The 21010-nt window shown below is 47.4% G+C and overlaps 1 protein-coding gene across 1 annotated transcript in view; it reads right to left on the minus strand.

Annotated features, from left to right (window-relative positions):
- Positions 1 to 14438: 14438 nt before the first annotated feature.
- Positions 14439 to 21010, minus strand: part of KCNK17 (potassium two pore domain channel subfamily K member 17) — a 46729-nt gene continuing 40157 nt past the window's right edge. The window contains exon 5 of the mRNA XM_073338561.1: positions 14439 to 15673. Coding sequence (XP_073194662.1) covers positions 15375 to 15673 — 299 coding nt within the window. The 3' untranslated portion in view covers positions 14439 to 15374. The remainder of the gene's footprint in view (positions 15674 to 21010) is intronic.

The following is a 21010-nucleotide window of genomic DNA, read 5'->3' on the forward strand; positions in this document are numbered from 1 at the left end:
ACAACATAACTGGTAAAAATAATAAAATGAAAGTGAGATTTTTAATATTTCCAGGACCAATAAAAGCTCTGCTGATGGACAAGTGTGAGCAAAAGCTGAATATGATTCTGTCTAGATCCCTGCTTGGTCACTGATAATTCTAGAGGTTTGTTTATGCATTATTTGCCACTGGTACTGTTTTGTACCAATCTTTAGGACTCCCTATCTATGCATATGTAGGCTAGATAGACCTTAACATCAGCTGCCTGCTGAAGTTTCTGGTGCACTCTTATTTTTACAGCATTGAAACAGGTGGAAACTAGATTACCATCTCAGACACTGGCAGCCATGCAAATGTCTCTGTTTCTTCTCAGCAGATGGTTGGCTACTGTAACTAATAGGGGACAATACCCTGTTTAATTGATTGTGTGGGAGTTTATGGTTTATAGGAATAGTGTCCCTAGCCCCTGTTTGTCAGAGGGTGGAGATGGATGGCAGGAGAGAGATCACTAGACCATTACCTGTTAGGTTCACTCCCTCTGGGGCACCTGGCATTGGCTATTGTCGGTAGACAGGATGCTGGGCTGGATGGACCTTTGGTCTGACCCAGTATGGCCATTCTTATGTCCTGCTAATAATACTCAGCAGCCCTTATATAGTGTTTTAGAGATCTCTGACCACCCCCCCCCCCAAACACTTAACTAATGAATCCCTAGAACTCCACCATTAGGTAGAGAAGTAAGAATTAACTCCATTTTACATAATGAGAAGTTGAGACACAGAGGTTAAGGGACTTGCCCAAGGCCATAAACTGAGGTCTGGGCTAGTCTTAAAAGTGTTACAGGCATAGCTACATCAGTTAGTAATATGAAAAAAAAATCACACCCCTAAGCAACATTGCTATGCCCACAAAACTCTCATGTAGACGTAGTATAGCTTACTTTGTTTAGAGACCTGTTACAAACTATCCTGGCAAAAACATTCTGTTGCTGTATAAACAGGGCCTGCACTAGGAGGGTAGCTGATATTGTAGACTGGCAAACCCTTTCTGGTGAAGATAAGGCCTGAGTCAATTGCAGAGCTGGTACTGAAAAACAGGGATTCCTAGCACACAGTCCTGTGTTCCATCTGCTGGACTTCACTGTCTCCCCCATACATGATATGAATTGCATTTGATATGGTGTGTAAATTTGGGTGGGATTTGCAAAGAGAAATCAATGGGTGTTAGGTGCCTACATATCTTTGCGAATCCAACCCTGTGTGTCTAATTATCCTGTGCGTATAATTTCAAATAATACCCAGCATATGCCTGATGAGAAACATTTCTCACTCACAAGAACTTCCAGAACACTACAGGGAGTAGGGTTGCTGCCTCTCCATGTTTTCCCAGGATCGTCCCTTTTTCTGAGGTATCTGTCCTGGGAAATCTGAAAGGGTGCTCAGTCTGCACTGGCAGTTGGCCAGTTTTGTGGGTTCAGGATCATCCCAGATGTCTCCCTTTTCTGGTACTACAGAGGTGGCAACTCTAAAGTTTAAAAATGTGCTCTAAATAAAACAAATCTTATGTCTGGTAATGAGCGGACCTCTTGTTACTGACTTGGGGTCAGCAGGTGTGTCTGTTAGAGAGAGCAACTCAACACATCATACAATGCTGTTCTTGTCTCAAACAGGTGTAAGGTCAGTAACCTCAGATTCTCCTGCTTAATCAGCTTGGCATTGCTGAGCATTTGATACGGGAGGGCAAGGCCACAAGACTCAGCGCCAATTGGTGCAGTCTGACAGCTCCCCTTTGACTGATGAGCAAACAGTATAGAAGGATGTGGATAGACAAAGTTGCTTACCTAGCCGCATAGTGCCGAACACCACTACCCTCTGTTTTCCATTTGAGTCATGTGGCATGATGGACCAGCACAACTGTTTGAACTGGATGCTGGCAGCTAACTCCATTATGCCTAGCCAGATTAACGTGTAGTGTAGCTACAGTGAGTGTACTCAGTGGAATTACACCAAAGATGAATTTAGCCCACTGTGCCTTGGCAACAGTTCTATGTCTGTTAAAATATTTGGGGTACTTCACTCCTAGTTCACCAGAACGACTCTTCCACCCATCTAAGGTTCTGATATGGCCCTGGGACTGAAGGCACACCGTATTCACACCCTGTTCCACAGGCGTGCGCAACACATTACATTAGGGTGTGCACCCAGGGAGCCCCGCCCTAGCCCCACCCCATCCACTCCCTCCCACTTTCCGCCCCCTGACTGCCCCCCTCAAAACCTCCAACCCCTCCTGCTCCTTGTCCCCTGACTGTCCCTTCCTGGGACCCTGCCCTAACTACCCCCCAGGACTCCACCCCCAGCTAAGTCTCCCTGCTCCTTGTCCCCTGACTGCCCCTTCCTGAGACCCCCCCCGCGTAACTGCCTCCCTAGGACCCTACCCCCTACCTGTCCCCTGACTGCCCCGACCCTTATCCACATCTCCACCCTCAGACAGACCCCTGGGTCTCCCACACCTATCCAACTGCTCCCTGTCCCCTGAAAGGACCCCCAGAACTCTCGACGCATCCAACTCCCCCTGCTCCCTGCCCTGCCCCGACCCCTCTCAACATCCCCCCACAGGCTCCCCCCAGAACCCCTGACCCATCCAACCCCCTCCCCCTGGCTCATTATCCCCTGATAACCTCCTCCAGAGACCCCATAATCACCCCCCAGGACTCCACCAACTATCCAACCCCCCCGTCCCAACTGCCCCACCCCCTAGCCACACCCCTGCCCGCTGACAGGCCCCCTGGGACTCCCACGCCCTATCCAACACCCCTGTTCCCTGTCTGCCCCCGAGACCCTCTGGCCTGTATCCAACCTGCCCAGCCCCCTTACCACAGCGCCGCTCAGAACAGAGTCCCCACCAAATCCCACCCTGTCAGGGTTCCCTCCCCACTCTGAACTCTAGGGTACAGACGTGGGGACCCGCATGAAAGACCCCCTAAGTTTATTCTACCAGCTTAGGTTAAAAACTCCCCAGGCATAAATTCTCCCTTGTACCTTGGGTTTAAGTAACACTGCCACCACCAAGTGATTTTAACAAAGAACCAGGGAAAAGGACCATTTGGAGTTCCTCTTCCCCCAGCAATCCCCCCAAGCCCTTACACCCCCTTTCCTGGGGAGGCTTGAGAATAATATGCTAACCAATTGGTTACAAAATGTTCAAAGACCCAAACCTTGGTCTTGGAACAATGGAAAAAATCAGTCAGGTTCTTAAAAGAAGGATTTTATTTGAATAAAAGGTTTCACCTCTGAAAAATCAGGATGGTAAATACTGTACAGGGTAACCAGATTCAAAACACAGAGGATTCCCCTCTAGGCAAAACTTTAAAGTTACAAAAAACCAGGATAAACCTCCCTCTAGCAAAGGGAAAATTCACAAGTTGAAAACAAAAGGTAATCTAACGTGCCTTGCCTTATTTACTTACCCTTTTTGCAATATCAGAGACTTGTACAGGATGGTTTATAGGAGAAGGAGGTTTTTTTTTATATGGTGCTTCTCTGCTTTCTCCAGAGAACACACCACAAAGCCTTCCCCAAGATTTGAAAGTATCTTCTTTCTCCATTGGTCCCTTTGGTCAGGTGTCAACCAGGTTATTTGAGCTTCTTAACCCCTTACAGGTAAGGAGGGATTCTAGGCTACCCTTAGCTGTATGGTTATGACACACCCCCTGGACATCCCCTTGACCAATGATGTGATGGCACTTACGGGGCGGGCACACAGAGTGCCAACCAAGCTGGAGCGCAGCGGTGGAAGAGCGCTGTGACTGACGTAACAAAGGTCACGTGTAGCGCTGAGGAGGCGGCGATTGGCTGGGTGGCTCCGGGCGGCCAGGGGGGGTTACGGTAGCAGGGTGGGGTTTGCTGTGTGACACAATTACAACAACTTTGTGCAGCTGTTGGGGAAGTTTGTACAGGCAACAAATACACCCTGCACAGGCGGGCGGCAGGGACCCTGTCACCAGGGGTGGCAGGTTTGTAGAAATGTTGGTGGTGCCCAGAACCTGCCCCTGCTCAAACTCCGCCCCAACAAACTCTGTCCTCCACGTGCCCAAGGATCTGGGAGGGCGTTTGGGTGGGGGAGGTATGGAGTGCAGGCCCTAGGCTGGGGCAGGGGATTGGGGTGCAGGCTCTGGGAGGGAGTTTGGTGATGGGAGGGGGTGCAGAGGTGGGGATGTGGGGTGAGGGCTGAGAGGTGTGGCTGCAGATGAGGGGTTTGAGTGTGGGAGGGGCTCAGGGCGAGAGTAGGAGTGTGGGGGGTGAGGGCTCTGTCTGGGGCTGGAGATGAGGGGTTTGTGGTATTGGAGGGGGCTCAGGGCTGGGGCAGAGGGCTGGAGTTCAGGGGGATGAGGGCTCTGGCTGGGACTGGGAATAAGGTGTTTGGGGTGTTGGAGGGGCTCAGGGCTAGGGTAGAGGGTGCGGTGGTGGCGTGAAAGCTCTGGTTGGGGGTGTGGGCTCTGGAGTGGGGCAGGGCTGGAGATGAGTTTGGAGTGCAGGCAGGCTGCTCCGGGACAGGAGCCAGAGAGGAGGACTGCCCCCAGCCCTTTCCCTGCCGGCAGCAGCGAGCTCTGGGGGAGGAGCCCCCCTTTCCTGCCCCCCCAGCAGCACACTCACCCCCACCACTGTCACTGCATGTGCTCCTAGGGCCCCTCTCAGGTCCAGGAATCTCCCTCGCCTCCCCTGTGGTGGGTGCCAGGGGGTGCTGCGTGCACCTCCTCCCCTGCTGTTGACCTGACTGTAGCCTCACTAGGGGTGAGGGATGGGGCTGCCTCCTTGCCCAGCGTAGGGCATGAGCGGTGACTGTGGGTGGAAGGGAGGGGGGAGCCCTGTGCTGGTGGAGGGTCCCGCCGGAAAAGTGAAGGGTCTGAGTTGGAAGGGCAGGCTCAGAGTCAGTGTGCCCTGGCAGTGGAGATGTGGGGTGGCACTAGGACCCTGCGGCAGCAGTTGCTGCAGGGAGGCGGCATGGAGCTGCATGGAAGAGGCAGGGACACTTTGCTCCAGGGCCTGGGGAAGTGCGTGGGGGCAGCAAGACGGGGCGTGGGGAGGGCGGCAGGTGGGCCAGGGGCCCCAAATATTGGTGGAGCTGGGCCCCTGGGCCAACTCCACTCACCCCACGCCGCTGGGGCCAGCAGCGCAGCAGCAATGTAAACAGGGCTCTGCTGCCATCGCTGCCTGCAACTGCTGCAGCCTCCTCCTCTTCCTCCTCCTACCCCCCCGCCCCCACCTCCGAGCCTCCAGTGGGGGAGGAGGGAGGAGCAGTCTTCCCAGCCGGAGCTCAGGGCATTAGGGTGTGCCTGGGCCTCTGCCCTGTTCACTGTTGTAATAATCTTTGTCCAAACTCTGCCTTGTGAGGTGTCATTTGAAACCTAATAACTTACTGGTCAAGAATCTGATGGTGAAATGTATGTATCACCATTATATGCACAGTTATGAAATCCCCCTGTATGGTATTATTAGGACATGTTCAAAACCACGCAGCCCTGCCTCGGGAAAAGCTGTTAAACAGGTCTGTCCTAAACAAAGGAATGTGTGTTTACCTCAATTTACATATAAATCGTAAACAGGGTCCTTGAGACAGCAGGGGTAGGAGACAAAGCAAATTTGCATTTCAAGAAACACAGGTGAGGAAAAAAAGAGCATGGAGCATCCTTCATCACCACACTCCATGGCTGTGTGAATAAACTTTGCTTTGAGGGGTAATCTTCAGAAGAATCCACTTCAAAGGTTTACTGGACTATAAAGGAAAGGGGCAGAAAATCCTAAATTCTCTGTCACCTGGGAAGACAAAAGCACCACCTCTGGGAGAGATCCTGACCAAGGAAAGTGTCAGTCACCACCTTGCTGGAAGACTGTAGGTGAGAAAGGCCATCTTGAACAAAGGCCTTGAACCAGAACTTTACAAGATTGAGTTATAAACTTTTAGATGCATGTTTCCACATTTCTAACTTTATTTCTTATACTTGAATTCACTTAAAATCCTATTTTCTTTTGTTAATAAACTTGTTTTATTTTTAATCTAAACTCATCCAGTGTTGTGTTTAAACTGAACTGTATGGTAACTCCAGTTAAAGTAACAAACTGTCCAGGAGCAGGCTGGACACTGTACAACACACATTTTTGGGAACATGCAGGGTGACCCCAGGACACTCCCAGTCCTGAATGTGGTAACCAAAGCTAGTGGAAGCCAGATTGTGACTGGAGTGTTGCTGACAGGCTGCTGAGGTCAGAGCTGCTGGACCAGGGCTGCAGCTATACACAGACAATCAGGGCGCGACCTGCAGGCTGTTTGTGAATGGCCCAAGTTGGAGCTACAACAGCAAAGCATTGTGAAGCACCCAAGGTTGCCTGGCAGGCAGTGCTGCAATGTTATGGACTGGGATATAGGCAGTTTGGACTAGTGGGCACAGCAGGCATCCAGGTTGGGGAACAAAGCCATGAGTCAGCACTAGAGTCAACTGCTAATTACCAGAGCCAAGGGTTAGAGCCAGACAGGTAACTGACAGTCAGAAGTGAGACATAAGGGCAGGAACCAAAGTTAAGGCAAGGATCAGGCACAGAGCCAGAGCATGATGAGAACAGGGGCAGGGGCAGAGCAGGAATCAAGAACAGACTTGGGTGCAGGAAGCAGGCAGAAGCAGGGTCCAATGAAGCCACAGCACCCATGCAGGAACAGAGAATAGGTGCGTGTGTGTGTGTGTGTGGGGGGGGGGGGGCGACTATGGAAGAAGGTGACTTTGTGCTGCCACAAACTTACAGCAACCTCAAGGCTGCTCTGCTTGCACGTAGCTCTCTATGACCACAAGGGATCATTCTGGTGGCTAGGAATAGCCAGAGCACAGAGACACTCTGGCCATATCTCCTTTTTTGCTGGAATGTCTCCTACACCAGAAAACCATGATAAACAGAACGCCAAGTACCTAAACTCAAATTCTGAAAAGGAAATAGGCTTTGGCATTCATGTCTAGACAAAAATTCCATCCATGACTTCGTATCTCAAATGAGGACTTAGATTAGGACCTTAAACCTGGGATCTCAAATAAGAAACCCTGTTTGCTCAGAGTTAAAGATCTCAGGACATTTTTATTCAGTTTCTTTGGACAAAATTGCTTCCCACGCTGGTGTGCGGTGTTGCTAGCTGGCTGCTGCCTTCCTCCCTGGAGGTGGCTGCAATTCAGTTGTGCTGTAAGAGCTGTTGTATCACACTTTGGGATCCTTTGGACTACAAGGGATGAGAGATCATCAACATTGTCTTCAAGGTTCTAATTTAAAATATGCATTTCAGTGCAGCTCTAAATAAAACAACAAAGTTAGGGACACAACTCCATTGCGACACCTGTGACACCTTTTTCCTATGTGTTTTTCCACAGCAACCTGAAGCAAGTCTGGGGTGTCTGCCTAGATGTTCAACTTCCTTTTGATCTGGGGGATTTGAATTACTTATATGAAACATCCGGATTTCTAAAAAATAAAACAGTGCTTGGCAGCAGGTGTGGCAATTTTTTGCCTTAGCACCACCTGACACGTAGCCAGTGTTACTACTGCAAGTGATGTTACCGTAGCCATTTGAACTGCTGAGTCATTCAGTGGTGGGAAAGACCTATTAGGGTATGTCTACACTACGGAATTAGGTCGAATTTATAGAAGTCGGTTTTTTAGAAATCGGTTTTGTATATTCGAGTGTGTGTGTCCCCACAGAAAATGCTCTAAGTGCATTAAGTGCATTAACTCGGCGGAGTGCTTCCACAGTACCGAGGCAAGTGTCTACTTCCGGAGTGTTGCACTGTGGGTAGCTATCCCACAGTTCCCGCAGTCTCTGCTGCCCATTGGAATTCTGGGTTGAGATCGCAATGCCTGATGGGGCTAAAACATTGTCGCGGGTGGTTCTGGGTACATATCGTCAAGCCCCCGTTCCCTCCCTCCCTCCCTCCCTCCGTGAAAGCAAGGGCAGACAATCGTTTTGCACCTTTTTTCCTGAGTTACCTGTGCAGACGCCATATCACGGCAAGCATGGAGCCCGCTCAGCTCACTGTCACTGTATGTCTCCTGGGTGCTGGCAGACGCGGTACTGCATTGCTACACAACAGCAGCAACCCATTGCCTTCTGGCAGCAGACGGTGCAATAGGACTGGTAGCTGTCATCGTCATGTCCGAGGTGCTCCTGGCCACCTTGATTATCATACACATTGTAAGGATAGATAAGCTATTACCAGCAGGAGAGTGGGGTGGGAGGAGGTATTTTTTCATGCTTTATGTGTATAAAAAGATCTTCTACACTTTCCACAGTATGCATCCGATGAAGTGAGCTGTAGCTCATGAAAGCTTATGCTCAAATAAATTGGTTAGTCTCTAAGGTGCCACAAGTACTCCTTTTCTTTTTGCTATTTAAAAAGACACATTTTATAAAAAAGTGGCTACACTCTTTCAGGGTAAACCTTGCTGTTAACGTTACATACATAGCACATGTGCTTTTGTTACAAGGTCGTATTTTGCCTCCCCCACACCGTGTGGCTACCTCCTCAACCCTCCCCCCTCCCCGTGGCTAACAGCGGGGAACATTTCTGTTCAGCCACAGGCAAACAGCCCAGCAGGAACGGGCTCCTCTGAGTGTCCCCTGAAGAAAAGCACCCTATTTCAACGAGGTGACCATGAATGATATCTCACTCTCCTGAGGATAACACAGAGAGATAAAGAACGGATGTTGTTTGAACGCCAGCAAACATACACTGCAATGCTTTGTTGTACAATGATTCCCGAGTACGTGTTACTGGCCTGGAGTGGTAAAGTGTCCTACCATGGAGGACGCAATAAGGCTGCCCTCCCCAGAAACCTTTTGCAAAGGCTTTGGGAGTACATCCAGGAGAGCCGCAAATGCCAGGGCAAAGTAATCCTTTCACATGCTTGCTTTTAAACCACGTATAGTATTTTAAAAGGTGCACTCACCGGAGGTCCCTTCTCCATCTGCCGGGTCCAGGAGGCAGTCTTGGGTGGGTTCGGGGGGTACTGGCTCCAGGTGCAGGGTGAGAAACAGTTCCTGGCCGTCGGGAAAACCGGTTTCTCCGCTTGCTTGCTGTGAGCTATCTACAACCTCATCATCATCTTCTTCTTCGTCCTCAAAACCTGCTTCCGTGTTGCCTCCATCTCCATTGAAGGAGTCAAACAACACGGCTGGGGTAGTGGTGGCTGAACCCCCTAAAATGGCATGCAGCTCATCATAGAAGCGGCATGTTTGGGGCTCTGACCCGGAGCGGCCATTCGCCTCTCTGGTTTTCTGGTAGGCTTGCCTCAGCTCCTTAAGTTTCACCCGGCACTGCTTCGGGTCCCTGTTATGGCCTCTGTCCTTCATGCCCTTGGAGATTTTGACAAAGGTTTTGGCATTTTGAAAACTGGAACAGAGTTCTGATAGCACGGATTCCTCTCCCCATACAGCGATCAGATCCCGTACCTCCCGTTCAGTCCATGCTGGAGCTCTTTTGCGATTCTGGGACTCCATCATGGTCACCTCTGCTGATGAGCTCTGCATGGTCACCTGCAGCTTGCCACGCTGGCCAAACAGGAAATGAGATTCAAAAGTTCGCGGTTCTTTTCCTGTCTACCTGGCCAGTGCATCTGAGTTGAGAGTGCTGTCCAGAGCGGTCACAATGGAGCACTCTGGAATAGCTCCCGGAGGCCAGTACCGTCGAATTGTGTCCACAGTACCCCAACTTCGAGCCGGCAAGGCTGATTTAAGCGCTAATCCACTTGTCAGTGGTGGAGTAAGGAAATCGATTTTAAGAGCCCGTGTGGACGGGTGCAGGTTTACATCAATTTAACGCTGCTAAATTCGACCTAAAGTCCTAGTGTAGACCAGGGCTTAGAGTATCAAATCTGTCCCTCCCATTTGTCAGGGCAAGATGAAGGCCTTATACAGTTGTTACTTTAAAATCTTAGGCCTTGAATACTCTGAGAATTTGCCATGATTTCAGTCATCAGTACGAGAGATTGGTGTAGCTGCAGAGTGCAAACCCCTAGTATTGACAGGGTACACTGCAATAAGCTGTGCTTTGCATTGGTGAAGCTTACCCTGACTTGAAACCAGGATCGGGAGTCTGACTGGAGTGCTGAATACACTTACTTGAAGGCAATCGGAAATGAGGTGCTGAGAGCCCTTGCTGGAGCTTCAATACACATACACAAAAATGGTGGGGGCAGATTCAATGGTACACTCAGGCTATTAAACTGGGTTCAAGGCTGATTTACATCTCTGGAGCAGCACAAAGCAGTCTGAGCATATTGGTGAATGCAGCCCTACCCTACATATATTTGGTTGTACCCTCTCCAGACCACCTTTCATAGGTCATGCTTCTTAGACAGTGAGCTCTCTGAGGAAGTGCTTGTGTTTGTAAAGTGCTTAGCACAATGGGGCTCCAATCTTGATTGACATCTCTGGGCACAGATATAGCATAACTACTTCATTAATCACAATATAAATAATCTGGCCTTTATTTCCCCCAAAACACAGGGCACCTCGGGATGGTGAATAACAATAGTGACGCGCTAGGTTGAAATCACTAACGGAAACTGTACAATAATTTGGGCAAAGACGAGCATGTTAGATCCACCAGGACCTTTCCGTGGAATTAAAAAAAAAAAAAAAGCAAAGAACGTCTGTAATTTTCCAATGAAGATTATGGAATATCCCAAGTCAGCTGTGACAAGAGTGATGACAGCACAGTGGTTTTGTTTTTTTTATTTACCCTTGAACAGATAACCTTCCAGATTTTGGTAGAGGAGTCTGTTTTCTTAGACACACTGGTGATGATGTTTTTCACTGTTACAAAACTCTCCCTCCCCCGCCTTCTTCTCTTCTGTCTGGGAACAAATTCATCCATGTCATTTGGCCAGAGCACAGATTTGCAGCGAATGCTGCAAAGGCCAAAGGCTTGGTATTTTGCAGGGGACTTTTAAACTATGATGATGGACTTCATCTGCATTGAAAGCTGTCTGAAGGACTGTCAACTAAGAGTACTAATAAGTGACAATATGTTGAGTTGGGGGGGATGAGATCTAATGGGGTGCTAAGGGGAGATGCTCAGGTATTATGCTGGTGGAGGGAGCCACAGACGTACCCAGACAGGTAGATGGTATTTGGTCCAGTGTTATCTCATATCTACATTAGTGATATTAGAAGAGCGCTTCCAGGCACTTTGTCACTAGAAAGACACGTGGAGGGAGTTCAGAAAGACCAAGAAAGAGGAGCGAGAAAGAGAATGATTTACAAAAATAAATTAAAATAGCGTTAAATATGAATAGCTTGGCCTGCCTGCATGGTGACTTGGAATATGGGCGTGCAGGACATAATACAGTCACAAGGTGGGATTTCTGAAAGTGCCTAAAGGAGTGAGGTGCCCAACTCTTATTGAAATTCAGTGAGATATGGGTGCCTAACTCTCTTAGTTGCAAGTCTCACCCCCAGTTGGTTATGATTTGAAGGAGGGATTGGAAATATTCTGGGGCGGTGAAGGAGGATAACTAGGAAAAATGGGATAAGACTGAGAAAAAAGGACATTTAAAATGAATAGCAAGAAAATCCTCTTTAGACTGAACTCTCTTAGGCTGTGGAATGGGGGTAAAGGTGGAAACTCCAGATTCAAGAAAGAGGTAGGACAGTGGTTCTTAACCTTTTCCACGTGGGATTCCTCCCATTGTCTTCCACCCATCTGGCTTTAAAAACAGCAGTCAAATATATGGGGAGTTCTGCACTTGGAAGAAGGGGGAGACCAGACTCTTTTACTATTTGACATTCAGCCAATGTCAAAAACCTCGACATCTGCCCATCAATGAAAAGATAAATAAATAAGATAAAATAAATGAGCAACACAGAAAAGTCAGACAGACAGCTTCAAAAGCTGCCATATATTTAGCCACTGTCCAATCAATTTGAACCCACGCAGTCAACACCAGATTCCCAACTATACATTGAGGTTTCTTACAGTCCCCTGTCTTGATACTCCGGCCTGTTGAAATAGTACGTCAGAGAACATTGCCATGGAATCTCTGGACATCAACCTTCTGCCAAACAATCCAAGTTCAGCCTAAAGGATTCCTTTCCTGAAGTTCCTCATGACACTGGTGCCATCACATACCAGCACTCCTGACTGTCTTACTGTAAAGCTGTCTATTCTGACACTCAGAATAATAGAAAGGGACCTTGAGATGTCATCTAGTCCCCTGTGCTGAGGCAGAACCAAGTATAATTTAGACTATCCCTGACAGGTGTTTGTCTAACCTGTTCTTAGACCCTCCAGTGATGGGAATTCCACAACCTCCCTTGGAAGTCTATTCCAGAGCTTAATTACTTTTATAGTTAAAAAGTATTTCCTAATATCTAACCTAAATCTCCCTTGCTGAAGATTAAGCCCATTACTTCTTATCCTATCTTCAGTGGACATAGAGAATAATTGATCAGTCCTCTTTAGAACAGCCTTTAATAATATTTTAAGACTGTTTCCTCATATGTCCGGTTTTCTATATTATTATTTCTTCATTCTCTTCTGGACTCTCTCCAATTTGTCTGCATCTTTTTTACAGTGTGGTGCCAAGAACTGGTCATAGTTCTTTAGGTCAGACCTCAACAGTGCCAAGTAGAGTGGTACAATTACTTCCCATGTCTTACATAAGACACTCCTTTTTACTCACTCCAAAATAATGTTAGCCTTTTTTCAACTGCATCACATGGTTGACTCATTCAACTTGTGATCCACTATAACCTCCAGATGCTTTTCAGCTGTACTACTGCCTATCCATTTATTCCCCATTTTGTATTTGTGCACTTAATTTTTCATTCCTAAGTGTAGTACTTTGCATTTGTTTGTATTGAACTTCATCTTGTTGATTTCAGACCAATTCTCCAATTTGTCAAGGTCATTTTGAATTCTAATTCTGTCCTCCAAAGTGCTTGCAACCCCTCCCAACTTTGTGTCACCCAAAGATTTTATAAGCAGACACTCCATTCCATTATCCAAGTCATTAATGAAAAGATTGACTAACACCAGACTCAGTACGGACCCCTGAGAGCCCAACTAGATACGTTAGTTCAGTTTGATAGCACTCTTTTAGTGCAGTCTGTCATCCAGTTTTGGACCCAATTTATAGTAATTTCATCTAGACCACATTTCCCTAGTTTGCTTATGAAATTTTCATGTGGGAGTGTATCAAAAACCTTACTAATATCAAGATATATCATATCTACAGCTTCCGCCACATCCACTAGGCCAGTAACCCGGCCGAAGAAGGAAATTAGGTTGGTTTGGCATGATTTGTTCTTGACAAATCCATGTTGGCTATTACTTATTCTTCTAATATTCTCTAGGTGTTTACAAATTGATTAATTTGTTCCAGTATCTTTCCAGGTATCAAAGTTAGGCTGACCAGTCTAGAATTCCTCACATCCTCTTTGTTCCCCTTTATAAGGATAGGTACTATGTTTTCCCTTCTCCAGTCCTCTGGGACCTCACTTGTCCTCCAGGAGTTCTCAAGGATAATAACGGTTCCAAGATTGCATCAGTGATTTCCTTAAGTACCCTAGGGTGAATTTCATCAGGTATTCCTGACCTGAATACATCTAACTTATCTAAATATTCTTTAACCTGTTCTTTCCCTATTCTAGCTTGTGTTCCTTCTCCCTTGTTAGTATTGTGTTAACCATTTGGTGATAATTAAGCTTTTTAGTGAAGAGCAAAGCAAAATAGGCATTAAATACCCCAGCTTTATTGCTGACATTCGTTATTAGTTCTCCTTCCATGCTAAGTAGTGAACCTACACTTTCCTTCGTCTGTCTCTTGCTTCTTCAACGTATTTACAGAACCATTTCTTATAGCCTTTTATGTTCCTTTCTAGGTGTATCTCATTTTGTGCCTTAGCCTGATTTTGTCCCTGCATACTTCTACTATTCTTTTGTAGTCATCCTTAGCAATTTGTCCAGGTTTCCACTAGGGCTGTCAATTAATCGCAGTTAACTCACATGATTAACTCAAAAAAGTTACTCACGATAAAAAAAATTACTCATGATTAATTGCAGTTTTAATCACACTGTTAAACAACAGAATACCAATTGAAATGTATTAAATATTTTGGATGGTTTTCTACATTTTCAAATATATTGCTTTCAATTACAACACAGAATACAAAGTGTACAGTGCTCACTTTATATTACTTTTATTACAAATATTTGCACTGCAAAAATGATAAACAAAAATACTTGTATTAGGTGAATTCAAAAATACTATTTATTTTATTTTTACAATTCAAATATTTATAATAAAAATAATATAAAGTGAGCACCGTACACTTTGTATTCTGTGTTGTAATTGAAATCAATATATTTCAAAATGTGGAAAATATCCAAAAATATTTATATAAATAGTATTCTATTTACTGTTTAACAGCGCGTTAATCCCAATTCATTTTTTTAATCGCATGATTAATCACGATTAATTTTTTTTAATCGCTTGACAGCATGGCTTCCCCTTTTTGGAAGCATTCCAGGACCTTTGACCCTGGGAGACTGTGAACAACTCAAGTGTCTGTATTGTCATGCTCCTGGCCCTCTATATTTCTAAATGCTGAACCCTATACCACAAAAGACTACCTTTTGCATCCACCACATTCTCTTCTGCCCATTGCTTTTCTTGAACATGGGTCCCATGCAGATAGTGGGTGACTCATCCAAAATCTCAAACCTGACCTAAAAGACCAGATTTTCAGAATGAATGATTTCGGATGCTGGTAGCACAGCAGGGAAAGACTGAATGAGAAGACTGGGAATGTGTATCCGAAGGGTACCAGGCACTAGAATCCATAAGCTCTTTTAAAGCAGCACAAAGGATTTCTGGGGAGTTATTTCAACAGGAAACCCCTTGATCAGTCTCATGAGCTTGACAGAATGCCACATGAGCAGTTCTAGCATTCCATCCATCGGGTGGTACTAGTGCACATGCCAGGAGGCTAATAGGAACACACAGACCACTGTGGTCTTTATGCCATGAGAATCTCTCAACAATTTTCTTTTTCAGATTTTCCCATTTATCAAACTATTTACAATCCAGTCTGTGTCCAGATCAAAAGGAGACTTTGTAATCATTGGGATGGAATTACGCCCTGGAGCCACTGGCACTAAAAAGTGCTTTTGGTTTTCCCTTCCAGCTCTCAAAATATGAAAAGGCAACATTTTGTTTCTATCACTTGATTCACAGCAGAGTCTCCCCAAACTCAATTCTGCTGTCTGGCTGAACTCCAAGACAAGCATTCTAAGCATAACAGTGCTACAACTCCTGGCACGCCAGAGAGGACTAGCCCATCAGATGTTCCTTCTGCACAGTTCACATTGTCTCAGACAAGCTCTGTGCGCACCATTCACTTTGTGAATCTTCAGGTTTTGTGTCCTTGCTGCTGCAGCTCTCCACGTCATCAGGCCTCGGGCTGCTATTTTTGTTGCCGTCCATTAACTCCTGCTCCAGCTCTTTGCTCTTCTTCTTGCCGCACTGGCAGAGGTCACTAGAGTTCTCTAGCAAGGTGATGCACAGGTTGATAACCAGGGCCAGCCAGGCCATCCCAAAGAGGATCCACACAGATACCAGGTTCTTGTACCAGCAAGGGTAGGTGAGGTCTGGGTTCATCCCTGGAAGAGAAATACACCAAACATTTACAGACATTGGGCCAAGAGTGCTGTAAGAGAAACTGTATAGCTAAAGCTAAAGCAGAGGCTTGGGTTGAGGAGGACTGTTGGTGTCTGCTCATCAGCAACCCTGGGAAAAGCCATGGATCCTTTACATCCCTCCGGCATGACAATCATAAGCGCCGACTCCATGGGTGCACCGGGGCTGGAGCACCCACGGGGAAAAAATGGTGGGTGCTGAGCACCCATCGGCAGCCCCCTATCAGCTCTCCCCCTCAGCATCTCCTGCCCACGGATCAGCGCCTCCCGCCCACCGCGAACAGCTGTTTTGTAGCGTGCAGGAGGCTGGGGGGAAAGAGGGAGGAGTGAGGACATGCCCTCCTCGAGGGAGGGGGTGAAATGGGCGGGGCAGGAGTGGAGCAGGGGCGGGAAGAGGTGGGGTGTGGGTGGGGCCTTGGGGGAAGGGGTGGAGTGGGGACGGAGCCTGGGACAGAGCTGAAGTCAAGCACCCTCCCGGCACTTAGAAAAGTCAGCGAGTGTGACGGCAAGAGTGGTGTTCAGATACTACAGAGACAGGTGCGCTATAAAATAGATTAGATAGAAATATGGGACAGCTATAACTCTCCATGCTGGCTGGTGTAGCCTGGTGGAAATATCACAGAATGGTACTGCTCCCTGTACAAAATGTGAACATGCCAGCTATCTCGTGGACATGCCAGCACTGTAAAACACACCTGTTTCATGGCTATGTCAGCAACAGCTCCACAATGCACGGTGAATTGTAAATATTACCGTAAAGAAGAAAAACCAAACCAAAATTAGATCCACTTTCAAAATGAAATTGCTGACAGGCCCATGGATGTGGTTACATTTATGTAGTCCCATTTGCCTCTGTTTTTTGCTAAGCACTAAAATACTGTCACAGGATGGCAGTGTTTGCTTGAAATACCCTATCCTGTTAAAAGAAAAGGAGTACTTGTGGCATCTTAGAGACTAACAAATTTATTTGAGCATAAGCTTTCGTGAGCTACAGCTCACTTCATCGGATGTAGCTCACAAAAGCTTATGCTCAAATAAATTTGTTAGTCTCTAAGGTGCCATAAGTACTCCTTTTCTTTTTGCGCATACAGACTAACACGGCTGCTACTCTGAAACCTGTCCTGTTAATAGGTGTTCCTGGCTGGGAGAGGGCTAAGGGGCTTCACAGGTGCCACGTTGAGCCACCTGGCATATGAGTGAGGTGAAAGTGAGCCTCTGAGAGAGAGGGGGATCTAAGGTAAGGACTGAGCAGTCCTCTGGGAGAAACCCTAGGAGCAGACATGCCTGGGGAGAAGGTTTGAACTGAACTTTACCCAAGAAATCAACCAGAGGCAACATACTTGGATTGTAAACTCTTTGGCCAGATACCATCTGTTTGTCAAGGGCTCCTAGCTGCTATGGTAATATAATAAAGCCAAACCCCAGAAAGAGGGTGAGTTTGGTTTCTACCTACTGCTTGGACTGTGTTGAGAAATTTGGGAAAGGCATCTGCTCAGTGACACAAATATACACTAGATAAAAATCACAAGCAGGAGATAAAGTGCTTGCATTAATGTTTTATTCATCGCCGCTTGGCTCCTAGCATTCATTTTTAATGGGAATGTTTGTCATTTTCACCACGGAAAACCCATGGGCTGTGCAAACATTACGGAAAAGGATACAAAAGGCAGAATTAAAAAAAACATACTAGCACAGCAAAGTTGCCAGGCAGCTCTCACCTGGTGCCAGGTCATTTATAATCTTCTTATTTATTTAATGGTGAGTAATCTCCACTGGTTTGTAAATAGCCCAATTCTGGTAATAAACAAGCTTGCCACTTTGCCTACATTCTTCCCCTTCTGGGCATAAAGGCTGCAGTTCAGCCCTACACAGAGATAACACAAAACCTTTGCACCACCTACGTCCCACTTAAGCATGGGGTTTAAGTAACCCATAGGCTTCACACCAGCTTTCTGCACAAAGGTGAATTTCAGCCAGAGACTCTTGCAGGCTCCTTGGCTGTCAGTCAGGGACCTTTCACCAGTGCGAACTTCATCCTGAGGTTTAACAGCCATTAGCAAAATGGCTTCTACAAAAAGAAGTGAAAATGGCAATGCGATGGACCATTCGATCCTGTGGAAGGGAAAGCTTTCTCCATGGAGTTCACCTGATGGGTAAGGTGTTTGAAACGACCCAGTTAGACAGAGGAGAGGATGTGAGCCAGGCTGCAGCATCTGTACAGCAGGAGGGTTGATCGGGAGTGTACAGTTATAGATTTTAAGGCCAGAAGACACCATTATTGTATAAGACAGGCCATAGAGTTTTATCCAGTTACTCCTGTATTGAGCCCAATATTTCTATGGTATTAGGCTGGTTATGGAAGGCAGCTTACAGAGCTCCTCAGCAGTCAACCCTCTGCAGAAGATGGGGAGTAAAATCTGATTGTCTGTCTCTATGGGTATGTCTACACTACGGAATAAGGTCGAATTTATAGAAGTCGGTTTTTTAGAAATCGGTTTTATATGTTCGAGTGTGTGTGTCCCCACAGAAAATGCTCTAAGTGCATTAAGTGCATTAACTCGGCGGAGTGCTTCCACAGTACCGAGGCTAGAGTCGACTTCCGGAGCGTTGCACTGTGGGTAGCTATCCCACAGTTCCTGCAGTCTCCGCTGCCCATTGGAATTCTGGGTTGAGATCGCAATGCCTGATGGGGCTAAAACATTGTCGCGGGTGGTTCTGGGTACATATCGTCAGGCCCCCGTTCCCTCCCTCCCTCCGTGAAAGCAAGGGCAGACAATCATTTCGCGCCTTTTTTCCTGAGTTACCTGTGCAGACGCCATACCACTGCAAGCATGGAGCCCGCTCAGGTAACCGTCACCCTATGTCTCCTGGGTGCTGGCAGACGCGGTACGGCATTGCTACGCAGTAGCAGCAACCCCTTGCCTTGTGGCAGCAGACGGTACAGTACGACTGGTAGCCGTCATCGTCATGTCCGAGGTGCTCCTGGCCATGTCGGCTGGGAGCACCTGGGCAGACATGGGCGCAGGGACTAAATTTGGAGTGACTTGACCAGGTCATTCTCTTTAGTCCTGCAGTCAGTCCTATTGAACCGTCTTATGGTGAGCGGGCAGGCGATACGGACTGCTAGCAGTCGTACTGTACCATCTTCTGCCAGGCAGGCAAGAGATGAGGATGGCATGCAGTCCTTCTGCACCGTCTGCTGCCAGCCAAAGATGTAAAAGATAGATGGAGTGGATCAAAACAAGAAATAGACCAGATTTGTTTTGTACTCATTTGCTTCCCCCCCTCCCCTGTCTAGGGGACTCATTCTTCTAGATCACACTGCAGTCACTCACAGAGAAGGTGCAGCGAGGTAAATCTAGCCATGTATCAATCAGAGGCCAGGCTAACCTTCTTGTTCCAATAAGAACGATAACTTAGGTGCACCATTTCTTATTGGAACCGTCCGTGAAGTCCTGCCTGAAATACTCCTTGATGTACAGGCACCCCCTTTGTTGATTTTAGCTCCCTGAAGCCAACCCTGTAAGCCGTGTCGTCAGTCGCCCCTCCCTCCGTCAGAGCAACGGCAGACAATCGTTCCGCGCCTTTTTTCTGTGCGGACGCCATACCAAGGCAAGCATGGAGGCCGCTCAGCTCACTTTGGCAATTAGGAGCACATTAAACACCACACGCATTATCCAGCAGTATATGCAGCACCAGAACCTGGCAAAGCGATACCGGGCGAGGAGGCGACGTCAGCGCGGTCCCGTGAGTGATCAGGACATGGACACAGATTTCTCTGAAAGCATGGGCCCTGCCAATGCATGCATCATGGTGCTAATGGGGCAGGTTCATGCTGTGGAACGCCGATTCTGGGCTCGGGAAACAAGCACAGACTGGTGGGACTGCATAGTGTTGCAGGTCTGGGACGATTCCCAGTGGCTGCGAAACTTTCACATGCGTAAGGGCACTTTCATAGAACTTTGTGACTTGCTTTCCCCTGCCCTGAGGCACATGAATACCAAGATGAGAGCAGCCCTCACAGTTGAGAAGCGAGTGGCGATAGCCCTGTGGAAGCTTGCAACGCCAGACAGCTACCGGTCAGTTGGGAATCAATTTGGAGTGGGAAAATCTACTGTGGGGGCTGCTGTGATGCAAGTAGGCCACGCAATCAAAGATCTGCTGATATCAAGGGTAGTGACCCTGGGAAATGTGCAGGTCATAGTGGATGGCTTTGGTGCAATGGGATTCCCTAACTGTGGTGGGGCCAAAGACGGAACCCATATCCCTATCTTGGCACCGGAGCACCAAGCCGCCGAGTACATAAACCGCAAGGGGTACTTTTCGATAGTGCTGCAAGCTCTGGTGGATCACAAGGGACGTTTCACCAACATCAACGTGGGATGGCCGGGAAAGGTGCATGATGCTCGCATCTTCAGGAACTCTGGTCTGTTTCAAAAGCTGCAGGAAGGGACTTTATTCCCAGACCAGAAAATAACTGCTATGGAACTTGGGGAGGAGGGCGGTTGGTTACAGAGGGGCAGCAGTGGCAGTCTGTGCTCCAGCTGCCTTTGCTGCAGCTCAACCATACACTGGAGCATACTGGTTTGGTCCTGCAGCAGCCTCAGCATTGAATCCTGCCTCCTCTCATCACGCTGCCGCCACATTTGAGCTTCAGCCCTGTCTTCAGCCCGCCACTTACTCTCTTCAGCCCGCCACTTACTCTCTTCAGCCCGCCACCTTTCCTCCCGGTCATTTTGTGCTTTCCTGCACTCTGACATTATTTGCCTCCACACATTCGTCTGTGCTCTGTCAGTGTGGGAGGACAGCATGAGCTCGGAGAACATTTCATCGCGAGTGCGTTTTTTTTTCTTTCTAAGCTTCACTAGCCTCTGGGAAGGAGCCTGTGATCATTGAAACACATGCAGCTGGTGGAGAAAAAAAAAGGGACAGCGGTATTTAAAAAGACACATTTTATAAAACAGTGGCTACACTCTTTCAGGGTAAACCTTGCTGTTAACATTACATACATAGCACATGTGCTTTCGTTACAAGGTCGCATTTTGCCTCCTCCCACCGCGTGACTACCCCCTCAACCTTCCCCCCTCCCTGTGGCTAACAGCGGGGAACATTTCTGTTTAGCCACAGGCAAACAGCCCAGCAGGAATGGGCTCCTCTGAGTGTCCCCTGAAGAAAAGCACTCTATTTCAACCAGGTGACCATGAATTATATCTCACTCTCCTGAGGATAACACAGAGAGATAAAGAACGGATGTTGTTTGAATGCCAGCAAACATACACTGCAATGCTTTGTTCTACAATG

Source organism: Lepidochelys kempii, chromosome 3 (assembly GCF_965140265.1).
Source record: "Lepidochelys kempii isolate rLepKem1 chromosome 3, rLepKem1.hap2, whole genome shotgun sequence".
Lineage (NCBI taxonomy): Eukaryota > Metazoa > Chordata > Testudines > Cheloniidae > Lepidochelys > Lepidochelys kempii.